This window comes from Nicotiana tabacum, chromosome 19, assembly GCF_000715075.1.
Source record: "Nicotiana tabacum cultivar K326 chromosome 19, ASM71507v2, whole genome shotgun sequence".
NCBI classification, from domain to species: domain Eukaryota; kingdom Viridiplantae; phylum Streptophyta; class Magnoliopsida; order Solanales; family Solanaceae; genus Nicotiana; species Nicotiana tabacum.
In genome coordinates, this window is record NC_134098.1 from 107,299,395 (window position 1) to 107,323,492 (window position 24,098).

The 24,098-nt window shown below is 37.6% G+C and overlaps 1 protein-coding gene across 4 annotated transcripts; it reads right to left on the minus strand.

Annotated features, from left to right (window-relative positions):
- Positions 1-254: 254 nt before the first annotated feature.
- On the minus strand, positions 255-10,793 carry LOC107792888 (histone-lysine N-methyltransferase ATX4). Of its 4 annotated transcripts, none has more exons than XM_075238387.1 (23): positions 9,262-10,793; positions 8,987-9,042; positions 8,714-8,912; positions 8,276-8,404; positions 8,017-8,085; positions 7,846-7,914; positions 7,646-7,737; positions 7,409-7,498; positions 6,816-6,951; positions 6,091-6,178; positions 5,903-6,002; positions 5,667-5,791; positions 5,432-5,577; positions 5,107-5,211; positions 3,902-3,966; positions 3,431-3,650; positions 2,450-2,536; positions 2,296-2,352; positions 1,880-1,969; positions 1,690-1,776; positions 1,274-1,348; positions 1,005-1,105; positions 255-572 (listed from the first exon to the last, which is right to left on the minus strand). In XM_075238387.1, the coding sequence occupies exons 1-23, from the start codon at positions 10,108-10,110 to the stop codon at positions 482-484; spliced, it is 3,126 nt and encodes a 1,041-aa protein (XP_075094488.1). In that variant the 5' UTR covers positions 10,111-10,793; the 3' UTR covers positions 255-481. The 4 variants fall into 4 exon arrangements, with proteins under 4 accessions (XP_075094488.1, XP_016470646.2, XP_016470654.2 ...); XM_016615160.2 differs by having other exon boundaries at positions 7,409-7,510; XM_016615168.2 differs by having other exon boundaries at positions 8,276-8,407.
- Between the last annotated feature and the right edge of the window lie 13,305 nt (positions 10,794-24,098).

Sequence of the window (24,098 nt, forward strand, 5' to 3'; positions counted from 1 at the left end):
ACAAAAAAACTGATATTCTGGAAAGAATTAAATATAATAATAGGTCAAACTGAATAAGACAAATAGCATAACTTTCTCCTGAAATATAGAGCTGAAGATTCAGAACTCACAATAGAATAACTTTCTCCTGAAATATAGAGCTGCAGATTCAAAACTCACAATAGAATAACTTTCTCCCGGAATATAGAGCTGAAGATTCAAAACTCACAATGCAATTAGCCCTCTTCTGCCAAATAAATCAAATAGCATAACAGTTATTCAACAATTTTTTCCTTTTTCCTTTTGTGAGAAGAAAGAAGCTTTCACGATATGAAGAGTGTAAAATGCCAGCTAAATAGCTGGTGTATACATCTAATTTACAACTTAAAATTAATTCAATTGGAGTAAGAATGACAAAACTCTTGGCTGTTAAAAAAAAAAAAGATTTGTTGTATTCATGTCAGCACGTCACTGTACGAATAAATCCTGTACATCAGCTACACTAGTTCATAAACTTCCGGCAATTCGGAGCTCCACATAGGCAGGGCACTTTAAGATCATCATGCTCATCAGGATCAAACAAATAATCATACCTGTTAAACAAGATTAAGCACAATACAGTTTATTTTTCAGAAGAGAGAAACTTCAAGACTACGAGCCCGTTTGGACATAAGAAATTTTTCACTTTTTTCCGAAATCAACATTTGGTCATAAATTTTCCAATTTTCACTTAGAAGATGCATTTTGGAATTTTTCGAAAATTTGAAAAATTTGAAAAAGCTGTTTTTCAAAATTTTCACTCAGATCACTCACAAAACTTCAAAAACAACCCAAAATTATATTCATGTCCAAACACAACTCTACTTTTCAAATACCATTTTAACTTGAAAAATTTTTTCACTTTTTTTTGGAATTTTACAATTCTTATGTCCAAACGCCCACTACAAATTGGAAAGCACAATTTGAAACCAAATGAACGAACAGATGATCCACAGATGAAGAGAAAAAACAAGAAGCGGTCATACGTCAACTCATCACCAGCTGAGACATTGCTTTTGGCTATAAGAACTATCCGGCTCTCCTCTTCACCCAGACTCATGATCCTCGCATAGCAATTGGGCATGCACTACATGAGATAGCACAAAAAGGCTTAAACCAAAAGTAAACAAGTACGCAATCTGTATCTGAATTAAAATGCCAGCAAAAAGGCATGTCTACGGTAGAGATGTGAAACCAAGTATCCCAGAGAGTATAATAAAGTCAAACAGCAGTTTGACAATGAACAACAGCCTACCGAATGATTGATTAAACGTCCAATATTCCCTTTATTTGTGGCATCAATTACCACTTCCTCGCTTACTTTAAACAGCTGCATGGAGTAAGAACATGTGTTAGAATTAATGACTGAGGCAAACAACCCAAATAAGCAACAGATCTAACTTAGAGATTGTTGGTTTTATTGGCTTGACAGTTTATGCATCTTCATTCCCCTTATCCTTTTGACTGGAGTACAGATAATAGGATAGCGGGGACAAAATAAGACTGTCTTTAGCACTTTAGCATCTTATGAAGGATGAAACCAATGATTCCTGCTAAAATCTAAGCCTATTTTAAAACTAGTGTAGTAGATTAGGCTCATCTTTACATGTTCAAGACAACCATGGCCTAGGCACATGTACGCATCACCTCACATAAATTAATGAAACTCACATAACAATCTTTTCCCTCCAGCCGATATCGTGCCTCCCTTAGATCAGCAACACTACGCCTCACCTGTTCCCCACGATACTCAAGGACCTAAAGAAGCAGCCAAAGACAATGGATCACTTAAATATCTAGATTAAAACCTTCATAGGAATAATTAAAAAATTACTTATAATGTTCCACTCATGAAAAGTACCATTTCTCCTTCTTGAATGCTTCGCCGTGCAAAGAGGCCCCATCCATGTATTCCAGATTTACCGAAACAAACTCTACGGCTTTCTGTCGTCTGATTTAAACAAATAGAAAGTAAGTTTGGTTTCAAATGTATTTGCAGTTTAGAAGCATGTGTTGCAAACTCTACTCTCAGCAATTGTTTGCCTTTAGTCTGATAAATATCTTGCCGCAGTTATAGTTGATTAATTAATGACAGTAAGAAGTAATACTTATGTTTTTGTGTAGTACAAAAGATTAGGGTGATGAACGGGCTTAGCCAACAGGTATCATGCAACTAGGAAAACAAGTTTGCTAGTTTAAGTAATTGCATATTAACTAGAGATAATATTGCAAAGAATAAGCAATCAGTCCTTGTGGCATAAAGAGAAGATTGTTTGCCTGTAGATGGATCAGCCGTTCTTTGAGTGTTGAAAAAGCCTTCACATCTCCAGCCAACTGCAAACATAAAAATAGGAGAAGGAAAAACTATACAATTAGATGGTGTTACAACACAAGAAGGATTCTAAAACACAAGAAGAAACATATTACATACTTCTTGTGAGTTTAAGCAATCTATTGCTTCTAAAGAATGATGCCTTGGCCCCATCAGTCGATGGAATAGTGCCACTTGTCCAGCCCTCTAGACGAAATAAAAGTAAATTAGAGGCGAGAAAAAGAAAAACAAGAAATTTTGCTCATAAAAATAAATCAATAATTGTGATGGAGAAAATACCAATTCAAATTGAATGGATTTAAAATAATGTTACGACATGGATCGGGATTAAAAAAATTCCAGAGAAATTAGATGCAAAAGATACAAAAGGGTGGAAAATAATAAAATTAATGGATCGCTTCCCTGCAATTTCTGTGCTCATCTTGCTAGCATCTCCAAGCCATGCACTTGCTGTTAGCCATTTCATTTGTTATGATAAGGTTCCTCTAAGGCTTAGAGATTTCTAATTTTGACATGCATGACTTGTTATAAGCCATGTTACATGGAATGGCATAGAAGTATTGGGTACTAGGCTTCTAATGAAATAAATTGAACCCAGGTTTTGGGTCTTTGAAGATAAATTAAGCAAATGATACAGCGCTCTTGATGTGTGTCATCAATTTAACAAGTTTCATCAGAAAGGCATGCAAAAAAATTCACAACTAGCATATGACAGAAGATTTTGGTGTGGCAAACATGGATTTTCTAGTGTTGTAAGAGCCTGATAGGGTGTGGCTCTATTGAACAGTTAATACAACTAGACAGCACTCTGTTAGCAGCGAGGACAGCAGTTTTGCTCTGTTACTTCCAATTTGAACTCCTCATCATTCATAGAGGAATCTTATCCTCAACTTGGCAATCGTTCCTCAGTAATTTCTTTTATTACCAAGGAATAAAGGTTGGTAGCTTTATGATGTCGCAACCCAACACACGTGGAAAAAAAATATCATAAAAGGATATTCGCAGAACTAAACAGAATAATGTGCAAAAGGTAAGTATGTATTTTCACACCACATCTAAAAATATAAAAGAGCATAATACCTTATTGCTAGATCTCTGAAAGATACGACACCTTGCAGCAGAGAATGGCTCAAAGCTACTGGTCCCAGCATCAGATGCCTCAGGGAATTCAAGAGCCTTAGATGAGATGAGCCTTCTACCTCTCAAACTATGTTCTTGGCTTTGTCTTTCAACCAAACTTTTTGTAGAAAACACTCCAAACGGAGTCCGCATGACCAAGACATTATCTGTATCTGGGGCCCTGAAATTAAAGCATACCACATATTAGGTAAACATCAAAACCATGGAAATAATGAACAATGTAGAAATTGCTTCCCAACAATTAATAGGAAAGCTTAACGGTATCAATCTTGAGCTGTTCAATGTCAAAGTTTAGGTAGAGAGATTTAATAGAAAAAGAGAATTGTTTATATGCCGTAGGTGTTATTAATCTAAAAAGATATAAAACAAAGCAAGAAGCAAAAGATAAAGAATAAGAGGATATTATGTTACCTGTGAAACGCGCAATATGATAACCATCTTGTTATCTGTACACCATTCTTCTCTGAGCAGTTCAACTGAGATTCAAAATTTCGAATTGTCAAAGCAAGTAATTACTTCCAATTAAAAAAAAAAAATTGCCATATACAAACAGACTTTCTTGTTGATAAGTAAATGTCTATCTACATATAAACATTATTACACACACGACAAACATTATATAGTCATAGAACGCTTAGTTCAAGTGCCTTACCAATCACGTGGAGGGAGAAGAAACACATAGTGCATTCAAAAGATTCAATTAAAGCAGTTCCAGAGCATAACATTTATGTACTAAAGGAAAGGGAAGCAGGGACAGAAACTGGGCACTACAACTTTCAGCACTTAAGTCCTAGCATATATGCATCATTAGCAATGGCATACTTAAGCAATTCTAGGCAAAAGAAGGGAGCTTTATGAGCAAGTCAGCAAGATAAGAAATTTTGTTGATTTTTTCTCTTCGTTTTTCACCAAGGGGTGACATAACAATCGAAGAGTTGGATTAACAACCTTGAGAGCCAAGGTTTTAAGGGCACTCAAGGGTGTGGCCTAATGGTCGATGAAGTGAATTGAGAACCATGAGGTCTCAGGTTCAAATAACAATGGTCTCCAAAAAGCACTAGGTGATTTCTTCACATCTATCCAAGTATTGGTGGATAGAATTACCTGGTACATGTTGGTGGTACCTGTCGGTGGTGGGAGGTAGCAGGTACCCATTGGAATTAGTCGAAGTGCACGTAAGTTGGACTAGACACCACGGTTATCTAAAAAATAAAACAAGGTTTTAACTCTAGCAGAGGTAAGGAAAGTGGCAAATACTCAGTGGACAAGTCAAAGTGCGCGCAGCAAGACAGGATACTACAGTTATCACAAGAAAAAAAGGTTTCAAAAGAAACTAAATTATAGACCTTGCCAATCACAAAACTTTGTTCATCCCCTTACAAGGTAAGAAATAAAAAGCTGTCTAGATGTTAGCATTCCCATATTGGCCAAGCAACTGTGAACATGTGAGCGTGAAATTTGATCCATCAGTGAGGACAACCATTCCAAGCCTGAGTTTTGGTGAATGATATTTGAAGTTTACACTAAACTATCACATTCTCTTCCTTCTACTACTGAATGCATCTCTCATAGAGATTATCATAGTGGAACAACATATACAACGAGGAAAAGCTTACTTCCATATGATATCCAGCCCTCAAAGCACACATAGCATGAAAATTGGTGGCACATTTGCAGCATTGAGTGCATGATCCATGAACTTGTTTGCAGATCACACATGCCTGCAGATTTATTTATAACCAAGGGTTTTTAGCCACCAGTAACTATATATTTTGACAGAAAAAGAAAATTACTTATTGCATCAAACAAATCAGCAGCAGACTCAATTGAGAAATCCAAGAATGTCCAAGGACCAAACAAATGAATACAAAGATACCACTAAATATATTTTTTGAGATGGGAAAGATACCACTAAATATTTGGATCCAGAAACCAAATTACCTTCAAAAAAGTGTTCGGAGGAATTCTAAGAAGCCCAACGGCAGGCTCCATTTTATCAGCATTATGGAAAGCAACTTCTGGCCGAAACCATGCACATGTGACGTGAACCCACAGGGAGTCAATATCAGTTGGCTTTAGCGCACCACCTGCAAAAGCATCATTTAACAAATCCAGATTTGAAAACCATTGATGAGAAATATGTTACGAAAAATGCTGGGTATACAATATGACTTGCCTTTGACTGGACAAAGACAACATTCTCTTTCAATTTCAGGGGTCTCACATGCTCGGCAGACCCATGAAGCAAAATCCTGAAGATTGCTAACTCCATAGCATTCCTGATGTACGGCTATTTGACACCTGAATCTTCGGCATTAGTTACACTAGAAAATGATATCTCGCCAACAAGATCAAAGTAACATATTCATCCAATATATTTGTTTCTTCTAAACAGTTGATTTACAGGAATACCTATTGCATATGATTATTTTATTATAGTCCCAATCCTCAACCCATCTACAAATAGCACATCTCTCTGTAGTCCACTTTGCATGAACAGGTTCATACTTCTCTGCCACAAAAGGACATATATGAGTTCTTGGCTCAACAAAATACACACAAAAATAGGCGCTCACAACTGAAACTCCAATACAGCATACCTCTTAAAAATGCAAACAGCTGCTGGTGATCTAACTTCTGATAGGTAAACTTCTGATAGGTAAAGTTATAAGCATTATGATCTGAAAGCTGCAGCATCAATACTACTATCTCAGATAAAGAAAATAAAACAAACCTATTCCAGATATTAACGAACAGAAGAAGAATCACTACTATTTATTGGCAGTGAGGAGGCAAGATCCTCTTAAAGTGAATATTCCTTCACCCATCCACCCACCAACAAATAATATCATATATCACCCCTTCACGTCAAAAAGAAAACACGGGAAAGCAAAGGAAATGAAAGGTTCATATCCAAAATGATGTCACGTACGATCTCGAGGAAAAAAAACTGAAATGAATACCCACAAAAAGCAACGTTGAGGCGATGATAGCATGTTTATTAACTACCAAAGATCCATCTAAAACCCTAACAAAAATGTGAAGGATGATCTACGTAAGGTATACTGCACCGATCAAAATAAATATATAATAAATAAATAAAGCTAATTGTAAAATAAAAACAAATATCAGTCATTTCTTTGTTATCCATTTTTGCAGTCTTTTACTGCCCAACAACATAAAATCTTTGTGAAGCTGACACAAAAAAATAAACCATTGAGGAACAGTTGCAAGAGAACCCTTTTAAGATTAGTGACAGAATGCAATGGAATAGATAGAGTAAATTACAACATCAGAGAAGATGATATATGAATTAGAAACAAACCAATTGATCCAGTGTTATCATTGAGCCCTTCACTTTCACGCTGCACTTCCATTTCTTTGCTCGGCAACCAGTATGTCTCTCCCACTCACTAAGTGTTAGCTTCCTTGTTCCACAAGAACCACACTTGCATTGAACTCTGAAAAAAATGAAGGAAGTACACTAGAGCACTTCATATCTAAAGCAGATAGGTATGCAGTAATCAAGCATTAGAAGTGTCCTATATATTTTGCAGCAGACCAGTTGATTCACAAGAGTGTTCTCATCTTCAAACAAGTTTTCACATTTGATACCAACGGCAAGTATTTTTTCTCATGTAGTAGTATATTTCTTTTTGGTGTATTAAATGCCAAAAACTGTTCATGAATTATGTTTCTGACACAAGAGTACTCTCAAAATAGAAGAAAGATTGGCTGTCAAACACACAGCAGACAGTTGACCTTAGCACTCCACAAAGAGCAATCCAGATGGTTAGATTTTCTTTCCTTTTTTTTTTTCCAATCCACATGATTAGTTCGGTTCCAGAACAAATTCAAGAATTTTCATGACAAAGCCTTTTCTACCCCCATTCTCTCTCCAGAATTTTAAGAACTTACAAGTGTAGATCAGGATAATAAATCCCTTCGACGCCAGTGCATACGACAGTAATCTTGTCAGGCATCAAACTTCCATTGCTCTCTTTTAATCTGTTTGAAATACTTAAACAGTTTCAAGAAGAAAATGTTACAGTCCGCACACTAGAACAAGGAAAAGACCAGCCAAAGAAAAATGCAGCTTGTTGGTTTGATAGGATACAATAACCAAAGTGGCAAAGTGCAACTTAAACAAGATACCTCGCTTTTGCCCCCCGCTGCTCTGAGACCGACGCTTTTTTGTTAGAATTTGCTTTGCACTCAGGGCAAAAGTAATCAGTGTTCTGTAGATTCTGCAAAAGGTTGGTATATATGATAAATCTCCCAAAACCTTAACTAGAATCAAGTAAAGAAAATGGAAGAAAGACAGTACTTTAAAATGAATATGAAAATGGACATACCTTTAAAACATTGCTGGAAATATCTGCACACTCCACATGCACCCAAACATCACAACCATCGCAACACACCTAATAAGAATATCACATGAAAAAAGGTCCATAGTTTGTTCTAGTTTGCCAGCCAAAGATTCAAAGGAACCAAAGACCAAAATCAAAACACAAAAATCTCACCCAGTCCCCACCATCTGAATGATGCCAAATATTCTTGCATATGCCACAATATTGCTTTGATTTCCTCAACTGAACAGCATAAAAATCTTCAGAAAGTGGGGGATTGAAAAGAAGTACAGCATTATATAGATTCTCATAGAAAAAAAAAATACAACAGTATCAATTGAACAGCATAAATAAAGAATTTCAGGATTCGCTCTTCCGCAAGGAAATACATATGAATACAATGAAATGCATAGTAAAAGATTTTGCAGATGACCTTAACACAATGCCCACAGAAAAACTGGGCCTTGGACATTGTATCTTTAACTTTCTTCATGGTTCGAAATGGAAAAATCAAATAACAGCTGTCACATCGTCGAGTGTCTTTCCTCTTATCATATCCATCCTGCTAAAGAATTAATCAGAAGTCATCAAAATGGAACCACTGGAGATTCTTCAAATCATTATGGCAGTGAAGGTTATATTTCAAAACGCAAATGCTCCAGCAACAAAAAATTGAACACTTTTGACTAAAAGTAAAAGGACAGTTTTGGTTCTTTTTTAATAAAAGTAAGAAGATTACTATAAACCTAAAGAATAAAACTCAAGAGAATAGCATAAAGCTGATAACAGGCTAGATTAAGGCCTACGTCAGAAAATATTCAATTTCAGATCCATTTCCTCGCTTAAACATAAAGGACGTTTGAAAACTTGCCTGGTCAGAGAAACATAAGTCCAGCTCCTGATTCGATCCAGTGGCCTCTTCAATTCCACTGTCATTAGTTGCTGGAGATGTCTCCTGTTCCATCTCAGGGCGTTTATCAGAGTAACCATGTTCAGCTAGAATTGCCTCTTCTATTGCCATGTGAAAATCACTTGGTCTGCTGCCATACAACTTAGTCTGCCCCTGAAATCTGGACAAAGAAATGATGAAAATACAAGTACCCAGAAGTACCAGAAGTTAATTGATAAATGGATCATCACATACCTGTCCACATACTCTTGGAAAGGAAAGATCATTCCAGCTTTGACCCACCCATAATCCTACAAACAACAATAGCTTTAAAGTCTCTAATCAAATAACTATAGCTAAGTATATAAGTACTCAATATACCAAGGCATAACTGCTCACTTAATATTGCTGAGTTTTACAACAACAAAAAAAATAAGACAGATTACCCTTCTGCCTATATACCAATTGTATAATCTCCGCAGCAGACTAAAAAAAACTCTTATTACTACTAATCAAGAAAGAGAGATTACCCTTAGCCCACTTTTGGAGTAGCCATAAAACATCACACAGAGCGTGCCTGGAACACAAGCCCTTAGAACAGCCTCAGGTGCTTGCCATAACGGGTCAATCACCACAGCAGGCCAAGCAGGGTAATTCTTTCCACATTTTGCCCACACTATGTCTCCCAAAACAAAATCTCCCGGCTCAAAGAAATCCTTCTTCTTTCCAACCTTCTCCTTCATATAATTACTATCCTCCCTTGCAAAGCCCCTCCTCGCCCGCGACTCACACCCACCACTCTCCATCAGAGCTGAAGAACCACCACCTTCACATACTGACGTCACAGAACTTCTAGAACAATCTTTACTCTGCATATAACCAAATTGTCTATCCTCAAATTTTACAGAACTAGGCAAATGCTGCATTCGTTGATTATACCCTTCAGACTTGAACCTTTTCTTGTGAGGCAGAACTGCTCCTTCATCTTTCTCACTCAAGCACAACAGCTCTTGTTCTTCTGGGTTTTGTTCTTTCTTCCACGAAGGCAAAACAGAGTCATTGAACTTTGAAGGAAGCACTTGAATGCGGCCACGAGAAGACTTCAAAAGTGGAGGCTTATTATGGTTATGAACCTCAAAAGCTTTTTCCAAGCTTCTCGAAGCTCCAGCTAAAGCGAAGCTTGATTCCACTTCACCCGCGTAACTCAAAGCTTCTCTACAAAACGAATCCACCAAACTAGTGCGGTAATCTTCTAATTCCTTTATAGGCACTGTGAACAGCTCTTCAGTTTTCAATTTCTCATCCTCCTCGGTTTTGCACCGCTTGAGTTTCGGCATTTCCACTTTCACCGTCCGTTTCACAAACATCTTTCTCCTCATCAAAATTCGGTTACGTGGGGATGTACTCCTCGCACGCGAAGTTGTACGTTAGGAAAATCCTCAACCATCCCAAAACCAAAACCCTAATTTTCAAATCGAAACAACAAATCCTTCGAACTCAAATCCCCAATTCTGCGAATCTCAAATCCAATTCAAAACCCGAGACTCACGTCAATTGCTCCAAAAACTCACCACTTCAACGAATCAATCAGTTACAGAAACACAATCGAAACAACATCGACAACTTTCCAAATTTACTTATCCCAAAGAGCGAGACCACGTAAGGACAAAAAATAGGAAGAATTCTATAATCGGTGAAATTGAAGAAAACAAACGAAATGTTTCAACAAAATCAAGTTAAAATCGAAATTTGAAGCTTCTGAATTGATGAGAATCGGATGTATCTGAAATTTGTGAGTTACGGAAAACAAAATTTCGTAGATGTACCGATGAAATTGGAGATATATATGTTCAGAAGGGATATATGTCTGTGAAGTAGCAAAACTAAGGTATATTTTTGTTCTTTTTCCCTATAAAAAATTAAAAACAGTAAATTAAAAAGAATATATTAAATTCTCCTCAAAGAATTGGAAGCTTTGGCTCCAAGATTGTTGCGAAATTCGAAACATGAAGGGAAAATTGGGAGGGAGACGAGGGTATCGTGGACGCGCGAAAGGAAAAATGTTAGTCGAAATTTCTGTAGGGGTAAAATAGACTTTGCATTTGATGAAACCGTGATCGAGGAATTTGAACGGCATGGATCTCATGAGGTTTTCCACGTGTCTATTTTCTATTAGATTATGGTTTTTTGGGGTTCATGGCCAAAAAGTACCAAAAGAGCAGTTGTGATGTTATGTGACGTGTAACGCCCGCTTTGTTTGGGATTCGGAATCCAAAATGATTCTTTTGGACAAGTGTGACGAAAATGTGTTTTAAAAAAAGAGTAATATTTTTATATATAGCGCTCTTTTAAAGAGCGTTATGCTTTAACGGAGTTTTGGCTGTTAAAGTATAGCGCTCTTTAAAAGAGCACGCTCTTTTAAACCACGCTATATACACAGCGCGGTATATAACCGCGTTATACCTATTTTGTGGGCCCACCAATAAGTCTCATGCGTTTAACTGACATAACAATAATTCAAATGGGTATAGCGCTCTTTAAAAGAGCGCTATACCTAAAAAAAATCAGTCCACCGAGCTAGACATTGTCTTATTTAAAGGCGTTAGCATTTTACAAAAATCCATTTAAAAATATTCCTAACTCTCGTTCAAATTTTTCTTCATGTTAAATTCTCAAGCATTTTTTCATAATGTCTGAAGAGCGAAAAATAAAGGTTTCGTTATATTGGGGGGTGAGGTTGTGGTGGCGAATAACTCCGTGAGCTATAGTTTATCTCCACAGTGTCATGTTACGTTGCCACTTACAATGGAGTACGATAGATTGGTATCGTTGTTATGTAATAAAATGAGTGTGAGGAAACGTTCGGTGAACCTTAAAGTAACCGGAAGATATCCGTATTCCGTCACTCCGCAAGGGGTTGCTTGTTACGCTGAGTTTAACATCGACGATGATGAAACTTTGAGGGATTTTTTGAGGACTCCGATTGAATACCGGGAATATAAAAATGTTGGAAATGTACGTCAAGGTCGAAGACGTTCGCAATAATGAGGTTGCGCATAGTAGGGATAACCCTCAGTCATCAGGTGATTATTCTGGAGCAGTTTTTGCCGAACAGGTTCCGGATGAAAGAGTTTGCCGTGATTTAAACTTATCACCACGGGCGAATGAGGAGCGGGGAAATAATTTCTCTCCTGCTTTACATAATCTACAAGAGGAGTGGTAAACTTTAATTTTCCTTAGTGTTACGATGTATATATTTGTTGTATTGAATTTGTATTAACACTCATATATTCCACAGGAGGTACCGGCCATGTTACAACCCATGTTTTCGTACGTACGAGTATGTCGTAAGTCAATTGATATAAGCTCAGAAATGAAATCATATTTGAAAAGTTTACAAAGTAAGTTAATCATATTACCTAGGAGGTTACAAATATTGAAGATCATGAACAACAAGTACAAAGATGGTTGGAAGGTTCAGAAGCTAAAGGAATTGAAAAATAAATAATGTTCCGTCGAAAGTCGACAAATTGGAATGTTATAACATGTACTTTTGGAGTGAGACTGGGGTGTTTAAATTGATAAGCAGGTTATGTTATGAGTTATGTTAGACGTATGATAGTCGTGTGTTGTTTTGAAGTCAAGCGAATGGTGGAACAAAAGTCGATGAAAGTCATCACAAGTTACGTTCATGAGTTTTACTGAAACTTTTGGGTCAAATATAACTGCCATTTTCTCCCAATATACGTTGAGTTTTGGGGTTTTCCACCTATCAAATTAAATATCTATGAGTCTATTTTCCAACGCATTAAACCGTTTATCAATACGATATCGGAGTAGAGAGATATGGGTATTTTTTCGAGACTGCGCAGAGTGTCACCTACTTGCTTAAACGAGAATCCAACAATGGGCCTCTTCGGATCGTCCAAAAATGGGCCAGTTCGGGTCGTTCAAAGAGGCATTTTTAAAGGCCTATCCCCTTCATATATTAGGATTATAATATGGTAAAATAACCAGACTTAATCTCTGCAAATCTCCTCCCAAAAATTTTCCCCAAACCCCAATTGATTTTCTCTCCCTTTCAAGTTCTAATTGGAGGTAAAGCCTAGAGTTTGAAATACCAAGATATGAGCCGAGTTATCCAACAAATAAGGTAAGTTTACTGCTCTCTTTCATCCATTTTTCTACTGTATATGCATAGAAATTCAGGATGTTGGGCTGGTTGTTCATCGTAACAATTTCGGGTTGTTGACACTACTACGGTGGTCGTTTTGTGTATGAAGAGATTGGGGTGTGTTGGGCTGTTTTGTAGTATTGTGTGGTGTGCATAAGGTTGGAAACTAATGTATATATGTTGTTATTGTTGTTTTTGGTGTTGTGGTGTTATCTTGAATTTGGAGGAAGTAAGGATTATAGGGGAGATGCTGTCCGTTTTAATACAAAATAAGCTTGTCGTTCGTTGTGCGTTAGTTGTACCTTTCGTAACTTAATGATAGTATTATTATCGTTGTTGTAGATTAAGGTGAGAAGAGGCGAGTTCAAGTTGATGATTGGAAAGATTGTGATAAGGTATGTTAAGGCTAAGTCTTTCTTCATTTTGGCATGATCCCGTAACTACATGAGTTTGATAACGAGGCATAAAGAGAAGTTTGTATTCCTGAATTTATTCACATTATCCTAGTCTCAGAAGTTACAGTATTTTCCCTTATCGGGACTTCATATTCAGTTTAGTATTATCTTCTTTCAGCTATGTATATATATATATATATATATATATATATATATATATATATATATATATATATATATATATATATATATATATATATATATATATATATATATATATATATATATATATATATATATATATATATATATATATATATATATATATATATATATATATATATATATACTGTGGTCGAGCGCCTATGAGCGAGCCCAGAATGGCCGAGATACAGAGCCTAGTATGGCCGAGCGCCTATGAGCGAGCCTACTATGGCAGGGCAGTTACACATACCGAGCCTTATAGGGCCGGACAACTATTTTACATACTATATGGAGAGAGTTGAGTCAGTATCAACAGGTAAGCATATCTTTAGATTATTTTTGACTCCCAGTTACATTCAGTTATTATATCATCAGTTCAGTTTCAGCTTTCAGTTATTCTGTTGCCTTACATACTCAGTACATTATTTGTACTAACGTCCCTTTGCTGGGAACATTGCATTTCATGCATGCAGGTCCTGATAGACAGCTGGATAGACCTTCCCAGTAGACAGAGCCAAATATCAGCTTGGTTGGTAAGCTCCACTTCCCCGGAGTTACCAGGTCTAGACCTTGGAGTCCGTTTTATATATATACAGGTTTGATGGGTAGGTCGAGGCCCTGTCCCGACCATGATACAGTTCAGGTAGGTCGAGGCCCTATCCCGACCATGATACAGTTCAACTATCTCTAGAGGCTTGTAGACAAGTTCTGTATAGTTTGTATAACACTATATGAGTTTTTGGGTATGTTTACCCCTTAGATGAGACAGACGATATTTTCAGATGATTCAGAATATGGCCTCATCGGCCTAGGTTGAGGGTTATTCCTCTAGAGTTCACAGTTACAGAGTGGTACGCTCGGGCCGAGTATGGTACCGGGTGCCAGCCACGCCCCTTCAGGTTTGGGGCGTGACAAACTTGGTATCAGAGCAGTTCTATCCTAGGGAGTCTACAAGTCGTGTCTTATAGAGTCTTGTTTATGGGTGTGTTGTGCACCACACTTATAAGCAGGAGGCTACAAGGTATTTAGGAGTCTGTTACCCTTCATTCAAATCCAAATCGTGCTATAGAGCTGAGTTATAAGAGTTCGAGCCAAAGCTTATGTTTGCTAATGATGTAGCGATGCTTTCAATTAAAAAAATTATAGCTAGCTAAAGGTCTAATACAACAGCAGGTAAAAGCATTAGTAGAGAGAGAATTCTTGACTATGTGGCCCTGTTTGAGACCCTATTAGATTGTGCTTACCATATGTGCGAATTTCCCATTTACCCTTAGACGGGAATATCTAACATACCCCGTGAATAGCAGGCCATGGGAGTATCAGAAGGTAAAAGTATAAGTTTCAACATGTAACAGAAACAAGGTGAAGAAGGGTACGAGGTACCTAGTTAATGAAGACTGTCCGAATTTCCATGCCAGGCAGAGAAATAAAAGGATTCTAAGTTACCTTCAACAGAAATAGAGGTATGTACAATTGGCCACACCCATCTCAGTTATTCCCTATGGGAGCTAACATATATAGTTTAAGAGAAGGATGGGATATCAAGATCCAGCTTGGGTTAGAGTAACCCGAAATGGTGGATTGAGCCAGGGGAGCTAAAAGTGAAACAATATTTTGTTGAAGTTTTCAGAATAATGCGATAAACAGAAGCATTGGCAGGAGAATAAGAAGAGAGTAAATGAAGTATTATGAGTAAGATGTGATAAATGGGTGATAACAGTAAATCAAAATATGATATGATGACAGAGTCTATAGTCAAGTGAAGGAAAAAAATAAGAGGTGACATGTCTTGAGACAATAAAAGAGTATAGGCTAAAAGTCATATCCTCATTTCGAGAAATGAGTTGGTGCATCCAACATGATTACCAAAACAAAAATATTTAGACCCCGGAGTAATAGAAATCAGCATGGGCTAGTGAACAAGATAAATTGACCATCAATTAGGGATCGAATAAGGTAATGATAGTCGACATCAAGAGAATTTCAAAGATCACGTTCCAGCAATAATACAATCGACAACAGAAGAATAACCTTTATAGGTCACTCAGGAAGACGCTTCCCTAAAGCAAGCACTTTGAGCAAAGTTAAGCTTAAGGGACTAAGTATTCCAGTTACACTAGGTATCTGATGCCGTCGTGTGTAACATATTCAATTATCCTTGGTACATAAGGGTTACTGCAAGGCGAGTAAGTGTCAATAAAGACATCAAAAGACGTCGAAGATGAAGAGGTAAAATATGTATAAGTAAGTCTTCATAGCATTAAATGTTAATACTTCCCTAAAAGAGGAAAGATGGTGTAATATGGTATTAAGTCGGAGTTAAGTGGTTCAGGTAACTATGGAATAGTAAAGGAAGAATGCAGTAAATGGCAAAAGGAATGATATTTTATTTATTCAGATCCTACAGACATGATACGAGTCCAGAACATTATGCAAGCACGACGTCGGGGAGAGGCAGCAAGGGTTCCCACACCAGATGTTATTGATAAATAAGTGCGAATGAACACTTGATACATTAGGAGACAATGCAAAAGTTAAGTTAAGACAGAAGACATAATCCAAGAGAGGTTACCCAGAATGTACAATATGAGCATGGACTGACGAGTAGTTAGTAGTTCATTCAGGAATTCAGGAAGAGACTAGTCATGGCTAGACAAGAGGTCTTAGATAAATCAGTAGATCATGCAAGATAAATGAAGTGAAACCCAACATAGGAAATTCGGTCTCGTAGATACGACATCGTAATCCTTGAGGAATATTCTGATAGGAGTTGGGCAGTAAAAGGTACCATATAAGTGTTATGGAAATAAAAGAGAGAGTGCCACTGAGGAGATAATAAAAATTTGAGTGCAGAAGTAACCCTACGAGCATAAGGGCGCAGAGATAAGTAACTAAGGATAATATTGGTGAGTCAGTACATCAAATCTTTCGTCGGGTATACGATGTAAAAAGCTCCCAGCTTTACAAGAGTCAGAGGGTCTTTCCTAAGTGCTACAACGAAAGACTAGCTGAGAAAATAATGAAGAAGGCTTCAACATAAGCATAGTGACCTAAAGAAGAAATGATCTTGTAACGACAGTCTCACTACAATATTGTATACACTCCATAAGAAAGTGGCACCTATCGTGGCTAATGAACGGGAAGTAAAAATCAAAAGAAATATTTGAGATCATATGAGTTGCACGAAATTCCAATAGGTGTTGGCACTAGGATAAGCCAAGTATTCATGCAATAAGTGGCAAAACGACCAGGAGAAGTAATTGCGCACTTTTAAAGAAAACTGAGAAGGCACGAAAGGAATTATTAAATCAATGACCCAGAGTTAATTATGTTATGACCGCACTTAACATTTCAGAGTATTATCCATGCAGCATATATGTTGACATTCTTACAGCTATAGGAGACGCCGGTATAAAGTTAAAACAAAAAGAATTGAGTCCACCTCACAGACAAAGGCTTGAATTGTTAGAAGATTATATTATGGATGTTCCATGGCGCCCACCAAAGGAGAAAGTAATAATACCCTGAGCAGCAGATCGGAAGATAGCTTAAGCCTACTTAAAGGCTGGGAGATAAGAGGAAACTAACGAGTTACCTCAGGTAAGTGAATCGGGAGTCTGATTATTAGACCAATATAATTATAGTAATCATGATTCTGAACATTGCAAAATCACTCGTAAGATTAGAGTTACAAGAAAGATAGTACAACGGCCATATTCTATAATGGCTTTACAATAAAGCCAGATTTTTAAAAAAGTACCAGTCTCATAAGGAGTAAGTATGAAACTCCCACCGGATTGTGTACGCACTAGAGGTGCAAGTTTATAGTAGAGCTTCAAGTTGTGGATGTGAATTCTACCTATGTGAAAGGGAGGTTATGAAAGAGACAGAAGATACAATGCGAGATTAAAAGCTAAGTAAGGTAAAGGTTAAGAAGGTACGAGATGCTCAAGTTTAGAAGGTTGTGAATAGTCCATACATCAGATAGAGGGCTAAAAGCGCTGTGATTCAGTATCCACAAATGATAGTGGTGTTGTCAGTGACATATCTTCTAGCCTATAGTTTCCAAGTACTGAGAGGTCTAGTTAAGAGAGTAAAGAAGAGTTAGAGACGATTTGATGTCCCGCTTGAAGTTCCAGAATAACATAAGGAAATGTATGGTGCTAGAAAGTTAAAGGAAGGTTATGAGTACTATAAATAGATATGTGTAGGTCGCAAGCTAAAGTATGGTAGAGCAACAATATTATTGAGAAGGTGACGAGAATAGGTAAGGCCTCAAAATTAAGCCCATCAAAACAAGAGAGCTGATGGTTTCCATAAGTTTTAAAAAAAAACTCAGTATAGCCTGAATGAACTCAGAGGAGTCTAAGACTATGCGCAATTTGAAAAGATAAAATATTGCACTGGTAGTAGAATAATGGTGTAATTGTGATATATAAGAGGATAACGTTAAGATCATTGATTGGTTAATGATTCAAATAGAAGGGATCTCATGAATTGCACGAGATTAGAATACCCCTCATAAGATGAATCACGTTGGGATGCGATGAAATACAGTTATTGAAGTATAGTATCGTCCCTAGATGGATCAAGCAAATAACTTCAGATGTTTCCTGATGAGACGTGATCCATGAGGACAATGTATATCATAAGAGATTTTAATTTATCAGTGGTAGATTATAGATCAACATTAAGGTGAATCAACAATAGGCAGATAAAAGTTCCAAAGTATGAGATAATATTAGGCCGTCATTCTTAAGATGAACAGTAATGAGGAATAATTAAATGACTTAGATTTATACATATAGGATAAGCAGCGAGAGGGTAACCTAGAGTTGGGTAGCAAACCTCGACAATAATAAAACGAAGTAAGTGTGATGGTGTAGTATAACCTACCTAGATGTAGTAAATCCATAAGGATATATTTAGAAGGCTACGAAACAAGATATCGCAACAGTCGTAAGTTTGACAAAATACCGAGCAAAGAAATTCACTACACCTATATACACCGGGAGGAACAACTTGTCATATTTCTATATATGTTCCCAAAGCGAGGCCTGGAGATTGGCTAAAAGATGGAGGAAAAGGAACAGAAGAGTCGCATAGGCGCACATACAAGGACAAAGTCGTACAGGCTGCATGACAAAATGTCGCAATAATTACGAGGTTGGAAGGATTCAGACCAAAATTTGTGGTGTCAGAAAGAGGCCTAAAAGGGGGAATGCCCTGGCCTATGGATTTATTCATAGAACAGTTGCCTAGATGGAAAGGCCAGCAATAAAATATTTATGAGAGCTATATGTTATGAGACTGATAAGTGCACCAGTCAACATTCGAGGACGAATGTTCCAAAGGGGGGAATGATGTTACAACCCATGTTTTCGTACGTAGGAGTACGTCATAAGTCAATTGATGTAAGCTCAGAAATGAAATCATATTTGAAAAGTTTACAAAGTAAGTTAATCATATTACCTCGGAGGTTACAAATATTGAAGATCATGAACAACGAGTACAAAGATGGTTGGAAGGTTCATAAGCTAAAAGAATTGAAAAATAAATAATATTTCGTCGAAAGTCGACAAATTGGGAATGTTATAACATGTACTTTTGGAGTGAGACCGGGGTGTTTAAATTGATAGGGAGGTTATGTTATGAGTTATGTTAGTCGTATGATAGTCGTGTGTTGTTTTGAAGTCAAGCGAGTGGTGGAACAAAAGTCGATGAAAGTCATAACAAGTTACGTTCATGAGTTTTACTGAAACTTTGGGTAAAATATAACTGGCATTTTCTCCTAATATACGTAGAGTTTTGGGGTTTTCCACCCATCAAATTAAAGATCTATGAGTCTATTTTCCAACGCATTAAACCGTTTATCAATACGATATCGGAGTAGAGATATATGGGCATTTTTTCGAGACTGCGCAGACTGTCACCTACTTGCTTAAACGAGAATCCAACAATGGGCCTCTTCGGGTCGTCCAAAAGTGGGCCAGTTCGGGTCATTCAAAGAGGCATTTTTAAAGGCCTATCCCCTTCATATATTAGGATTATAATAGGGTAAAATAACCAGACTTAATCTCTGCAAAACTCCTCCCAGAAATTTCCCCTAAACCCCAATTGATTTTCTCTCCATTTCAAGTTCTAATTGGAGGTAAAGCCTAGAGTTTGAAGAACCAAGATATGAGCCGAGTTATCCAACAAATAAGGTAAGTTTACTGCTCTCTTTCATCCATTTTTTTCTTCTGTATATGCATAGTAAGTCGTTCTATATTTGTAAGAACTCACGGGACAGTGATCGAAAGCCGTGAGTTTGAGTTATTCATTTGTAGCGGACTATTTTTGTGGACTGTTTTTTGGTGCTGTTGGGAAGCGTGTTTTACTACTATTTTGTGGATTTTTAGAGGAGGAAGGGTGTGGAGAAATACCATATAAATGCAGTATGTTGGGCTGGTCTTTCATCGTAACATTTTCGGGTTGTTGACACTACTACGGTGGTCGTTTTGTGTGCGAAGAGATTGGGGTATGTTGGGCTGTTTTGTAGTATTGTGTGGTGTGCATAAGGTTGGAAACTAATGCATATATGTTGTTATTGTTGTTTTTGGTGTTGTGGTGTTATCTTGAATTTGGAGGAAGTAAGGATTATAGGGGAGATGCTGTCCGATTTAATACAAAATAAGCTTGTCGTTCGTTGTGCGTTAGTTGTACCTTTCGTAACTTAATGATAGTATTATTATCGTTGTTGTAGATTAAGGTGAGAAGGGGCGAGTTCAAGTTGGTGATTGGAAAGATTGTGATAAGGTATGTTAAGGCTAAGTCTTTCTTCATTTTGGCATGATCCCGTAACTACATGAGTTTGATAACGAGGCATAAAGAGAAGTTTGTATTCCTGAATTTATTCACATTATCCTAGTCTCAGAAGTTACAGTATTCTCCCTTATCGGGACTTCATATTCAGTTTAGTATTATCTTCTTTCAGCTATATATACAGTATTACAGTATTTTCACCACCATCGAGCTATAATTTTATTCAGTCAAGAGAGCAGAGGGTCTATATATATATGCAGTATTACACTATTTTCACCACCATCGAGCTATAATCGGTGGGAAGGCCCCTATTGGGCAACCTCTGATCAGATGGTAAGTTATATATACCGAAACTACTGTGGCCGAGCGCCTATGAGTGAGCCCAGAATGGCCGAGATATAGAGCCTAGTATGGCCGAGCGCCTATGAGCGAGCCTACTACGGCAGGGCAGTTACACATACCGAGCCTTATAGGGCCGGACAACTATTTTACATACTCTATGGAGAGAGTTGAGTCAGTATCAACAGGTAAGCATATCTTCAGATTATTTTTGACTCCCAGTTACATTCAGTTATTATATCATCAGTTCAGTTTTAGCTTTCAGTTATTCTGTTGCCTTACATACTCAGTACATTATTTATACTGACGTCCCTTTGCTGGGGACGCTGCATTTCATGCCTGCAGGTCCTGATAGACAACTGGATAGACCTTCCTAGTATACAGAGCCAAATATCAGCTTGGTTAGTAAGCTCCACTTCCCCGGAGTTACCAGGTCTAGACCTTGGAGTCCGTTTTATATATATACAGGTTTGATGGGTAGGTCGAGGCCCTGTCCCGACCATGATACAGTTCAACTATCTATAGAGGCTTGTAGACAAGTCCTGTATACACACACACACACACACACACACACACACACACACACACACACACACACACACACACACACACACACACACACACACACATATATATATATATATATATATATATATATATATATATATATATATATATATATATATATATATAAGACATACAATATTTTCAGATGATTCAGAATATGGCTTCATCGGCCTAGGTTGAGGGTTATTCCTCTAGAGTTTACAGTTACAGAGTGGTACGCTCGGGCCGAGTATGGTACCAGGTGCCGGCCATGCCCCTTCAGGTTTGGGGCGTGACAGGCCAGATATGACTTTTACAAGTTATGAACCCACACCCAATTGGAATATGCGTAGTTCTGGTGTGTTGGATCATGGTGATCCATCCGGGAGTCATCACCAACATGATAATTTCCATCAAGGAATGTCAACACGTTACGACTTGTAAGTGAAGTGATACAGCTATATGAAAAGTATTTATTAATTTCAGTAGCTTATTATTTTGTTGTTTGTGCAGTGAAAACGATCAAGTTGAACCATCTGTCCTCACTCAATTACCCGAAGATGACATATTAAATCGAGATCTGGTAGATGCATAGAGTAAGGAAGAGAACAGTGATTATGACAACAATGCCGATAATTTCGGAGATGACACACCCTTATCTCGTGAGGATGGTGACGAGGAGGAAGAGAATGAAGGACCTGATTTGACGAGGGAGTATGCTCCACCCCCCGTTAGACCAAGAGTGTACGAGTCCCCAGTGCCGTTTCATTCAAGGAATATTCCCTACCTTGATAACTTGCCAAGTATGTCGGATGTGGATACTCTCACAAGGGATTTTGATGAAATTCGGACGGCAATGTGGGATGATTCTAGACCAACGGTGCTGGCAAAGGGCATGCTTTTTTTTCCTGATAAAGTGCGCCTAAGTAGGGGCAGCGAAAATGTACAGCGTAAAAGAGTATCGTGAGATGACGGTATGAGAGTCAAGTCCAGATGTATACAAGGTTGTTTGTCGCAGATGGTTTACGGGTTGTCATTGGATGTTGCGTGCGAGTAAGAAGAACACAGGTCTGTGGAAAGTGGGTAAATATATTCCCACTCACAGATGTGAAATGGACACATTCAATGGGAATCACTACAACTTGGATATTGACTTGATTTCTCTTGTCCTTATTCCACACCTTGAAGCGTCCATAAGGTATAAAATCAAAGAGTGCACTACATCAGTCCACCAGGAATATGGTCATACCATTATCAAAAGAAAGGCATTTCTCGGGCGCAAACGTGCGTTTGAAATTGTTTATGGTAACTGGGATAAGTCATTTGCAGCTCTACCCAAGTACATGGCCGCACTGCAACACTTTAACCCGGGATTGTTGTTGAATGGAAGCTTGAGCGTATTCCGGGAAAATTAGAATATATATTCAATTACGTGTTCTGGACATTTAAACCAGCAATTGATGGTTTTCCGCATTGCCGGCCAGTAATATCCATAGACGACACTCATGTCTATGGAAAGTATGATATCAAGCTGTTGATAGCCGTTGCAGTAGATGCTAATGGACAAATATTTCCTCTAGCGTTTGCTATTTGTGCCAATGAAAGCCAAGAGACGTGGACGTTGTTTTTGAACCATTTGAAAGAGCACGTCGTCAAACAGTGTTCCGGCATTTATCTAATATCTGATCGGCATGGTGGTATCTTAATGTCACGACCCCAAATTCCCTCCGTAGGATGTCGTGATGACACCTAGTCTCTAAGACTAGGTAAGCCTATCAATGAAGAATAATAATAAATATCTGAAATAAATAAACTACAATTCAAACAATTTCAACTCCCAAAACCCGGTAGAAATAAGTCACAAGCTTCTAAGAATTTATTCTTAATGTCTCTATATGTCAAGGTCTAGATAAAATATAAGGAAGCAACATAAAATGATAGAAGGGGACTCCGGAGTCTGCGGACGCTGGCAGATATACCTCGAAGTCTCCGTGCGCAGGTAACTCAATGACGTCTAGGCTGGTAAAATGTACCTGGATCTGCACAAAAAGATGTGCAGAAGCGTAGTATGAGTACACCACAGCGGTACCCAGTAAGTGCCAAGCCTAACCTCGGTAGAGTAGTGACGAGGTCAGGTGAGGCCCTACTGGAATATAATAATGTCATGGTAAAATATTTATCAATGTAGTAAAATAAAATGACATCGAAAATGAATCAAATAGTATGTCACATTTAATGACACCAAATAATTGCAAATAATATCTCGTGGAAATCAAAACAGAATTTCCTTCAACTTTATGAAAATCACAATAATAATCAAAGGCAACTACGGCCATAAATCAATATCAACAAGGGCACTCCCGAGGTACCGCCTCGTAGTCCCAAATCATAAATAAATTAACAATATCTTATTTCCTTATATCACCGCGGGAGCCTTCACAATTTATTTAAAGAAAACATTTTTTCCCGAAATAGCATCCCGCGTTTTAGCCACCCTTATCACAACGCATGACTTCTAGTAGTTCCCCTACTAGCCACGCGTATCAAGCCACCCTTATCTCACCGCATGCGTTTCAACACCCAGACCTTATACCACCGCATGCGTATCAATATCACAATATATCACAATTTGCACCTCAAGTGCTCAAATAATTTAACTTGCCAAAATAATTCAGCAACAATATTTTTCCACAATAAAGAGCTCACGGCTCATGCCAAAATAAATCATCAATAATAGTTTTCCACAATAAAGAGCTCACAGCTCATGTCAAAATAATTCATCAATAATATTTTTCCACAATAAAGAGCTCACGGCTCATGTTAAAATAATTCATCAATAATATTCTTCCACAATAAAGAGCTCACGGCTCATGTTAAAATAATTCATCAATAATATTCTTCCACA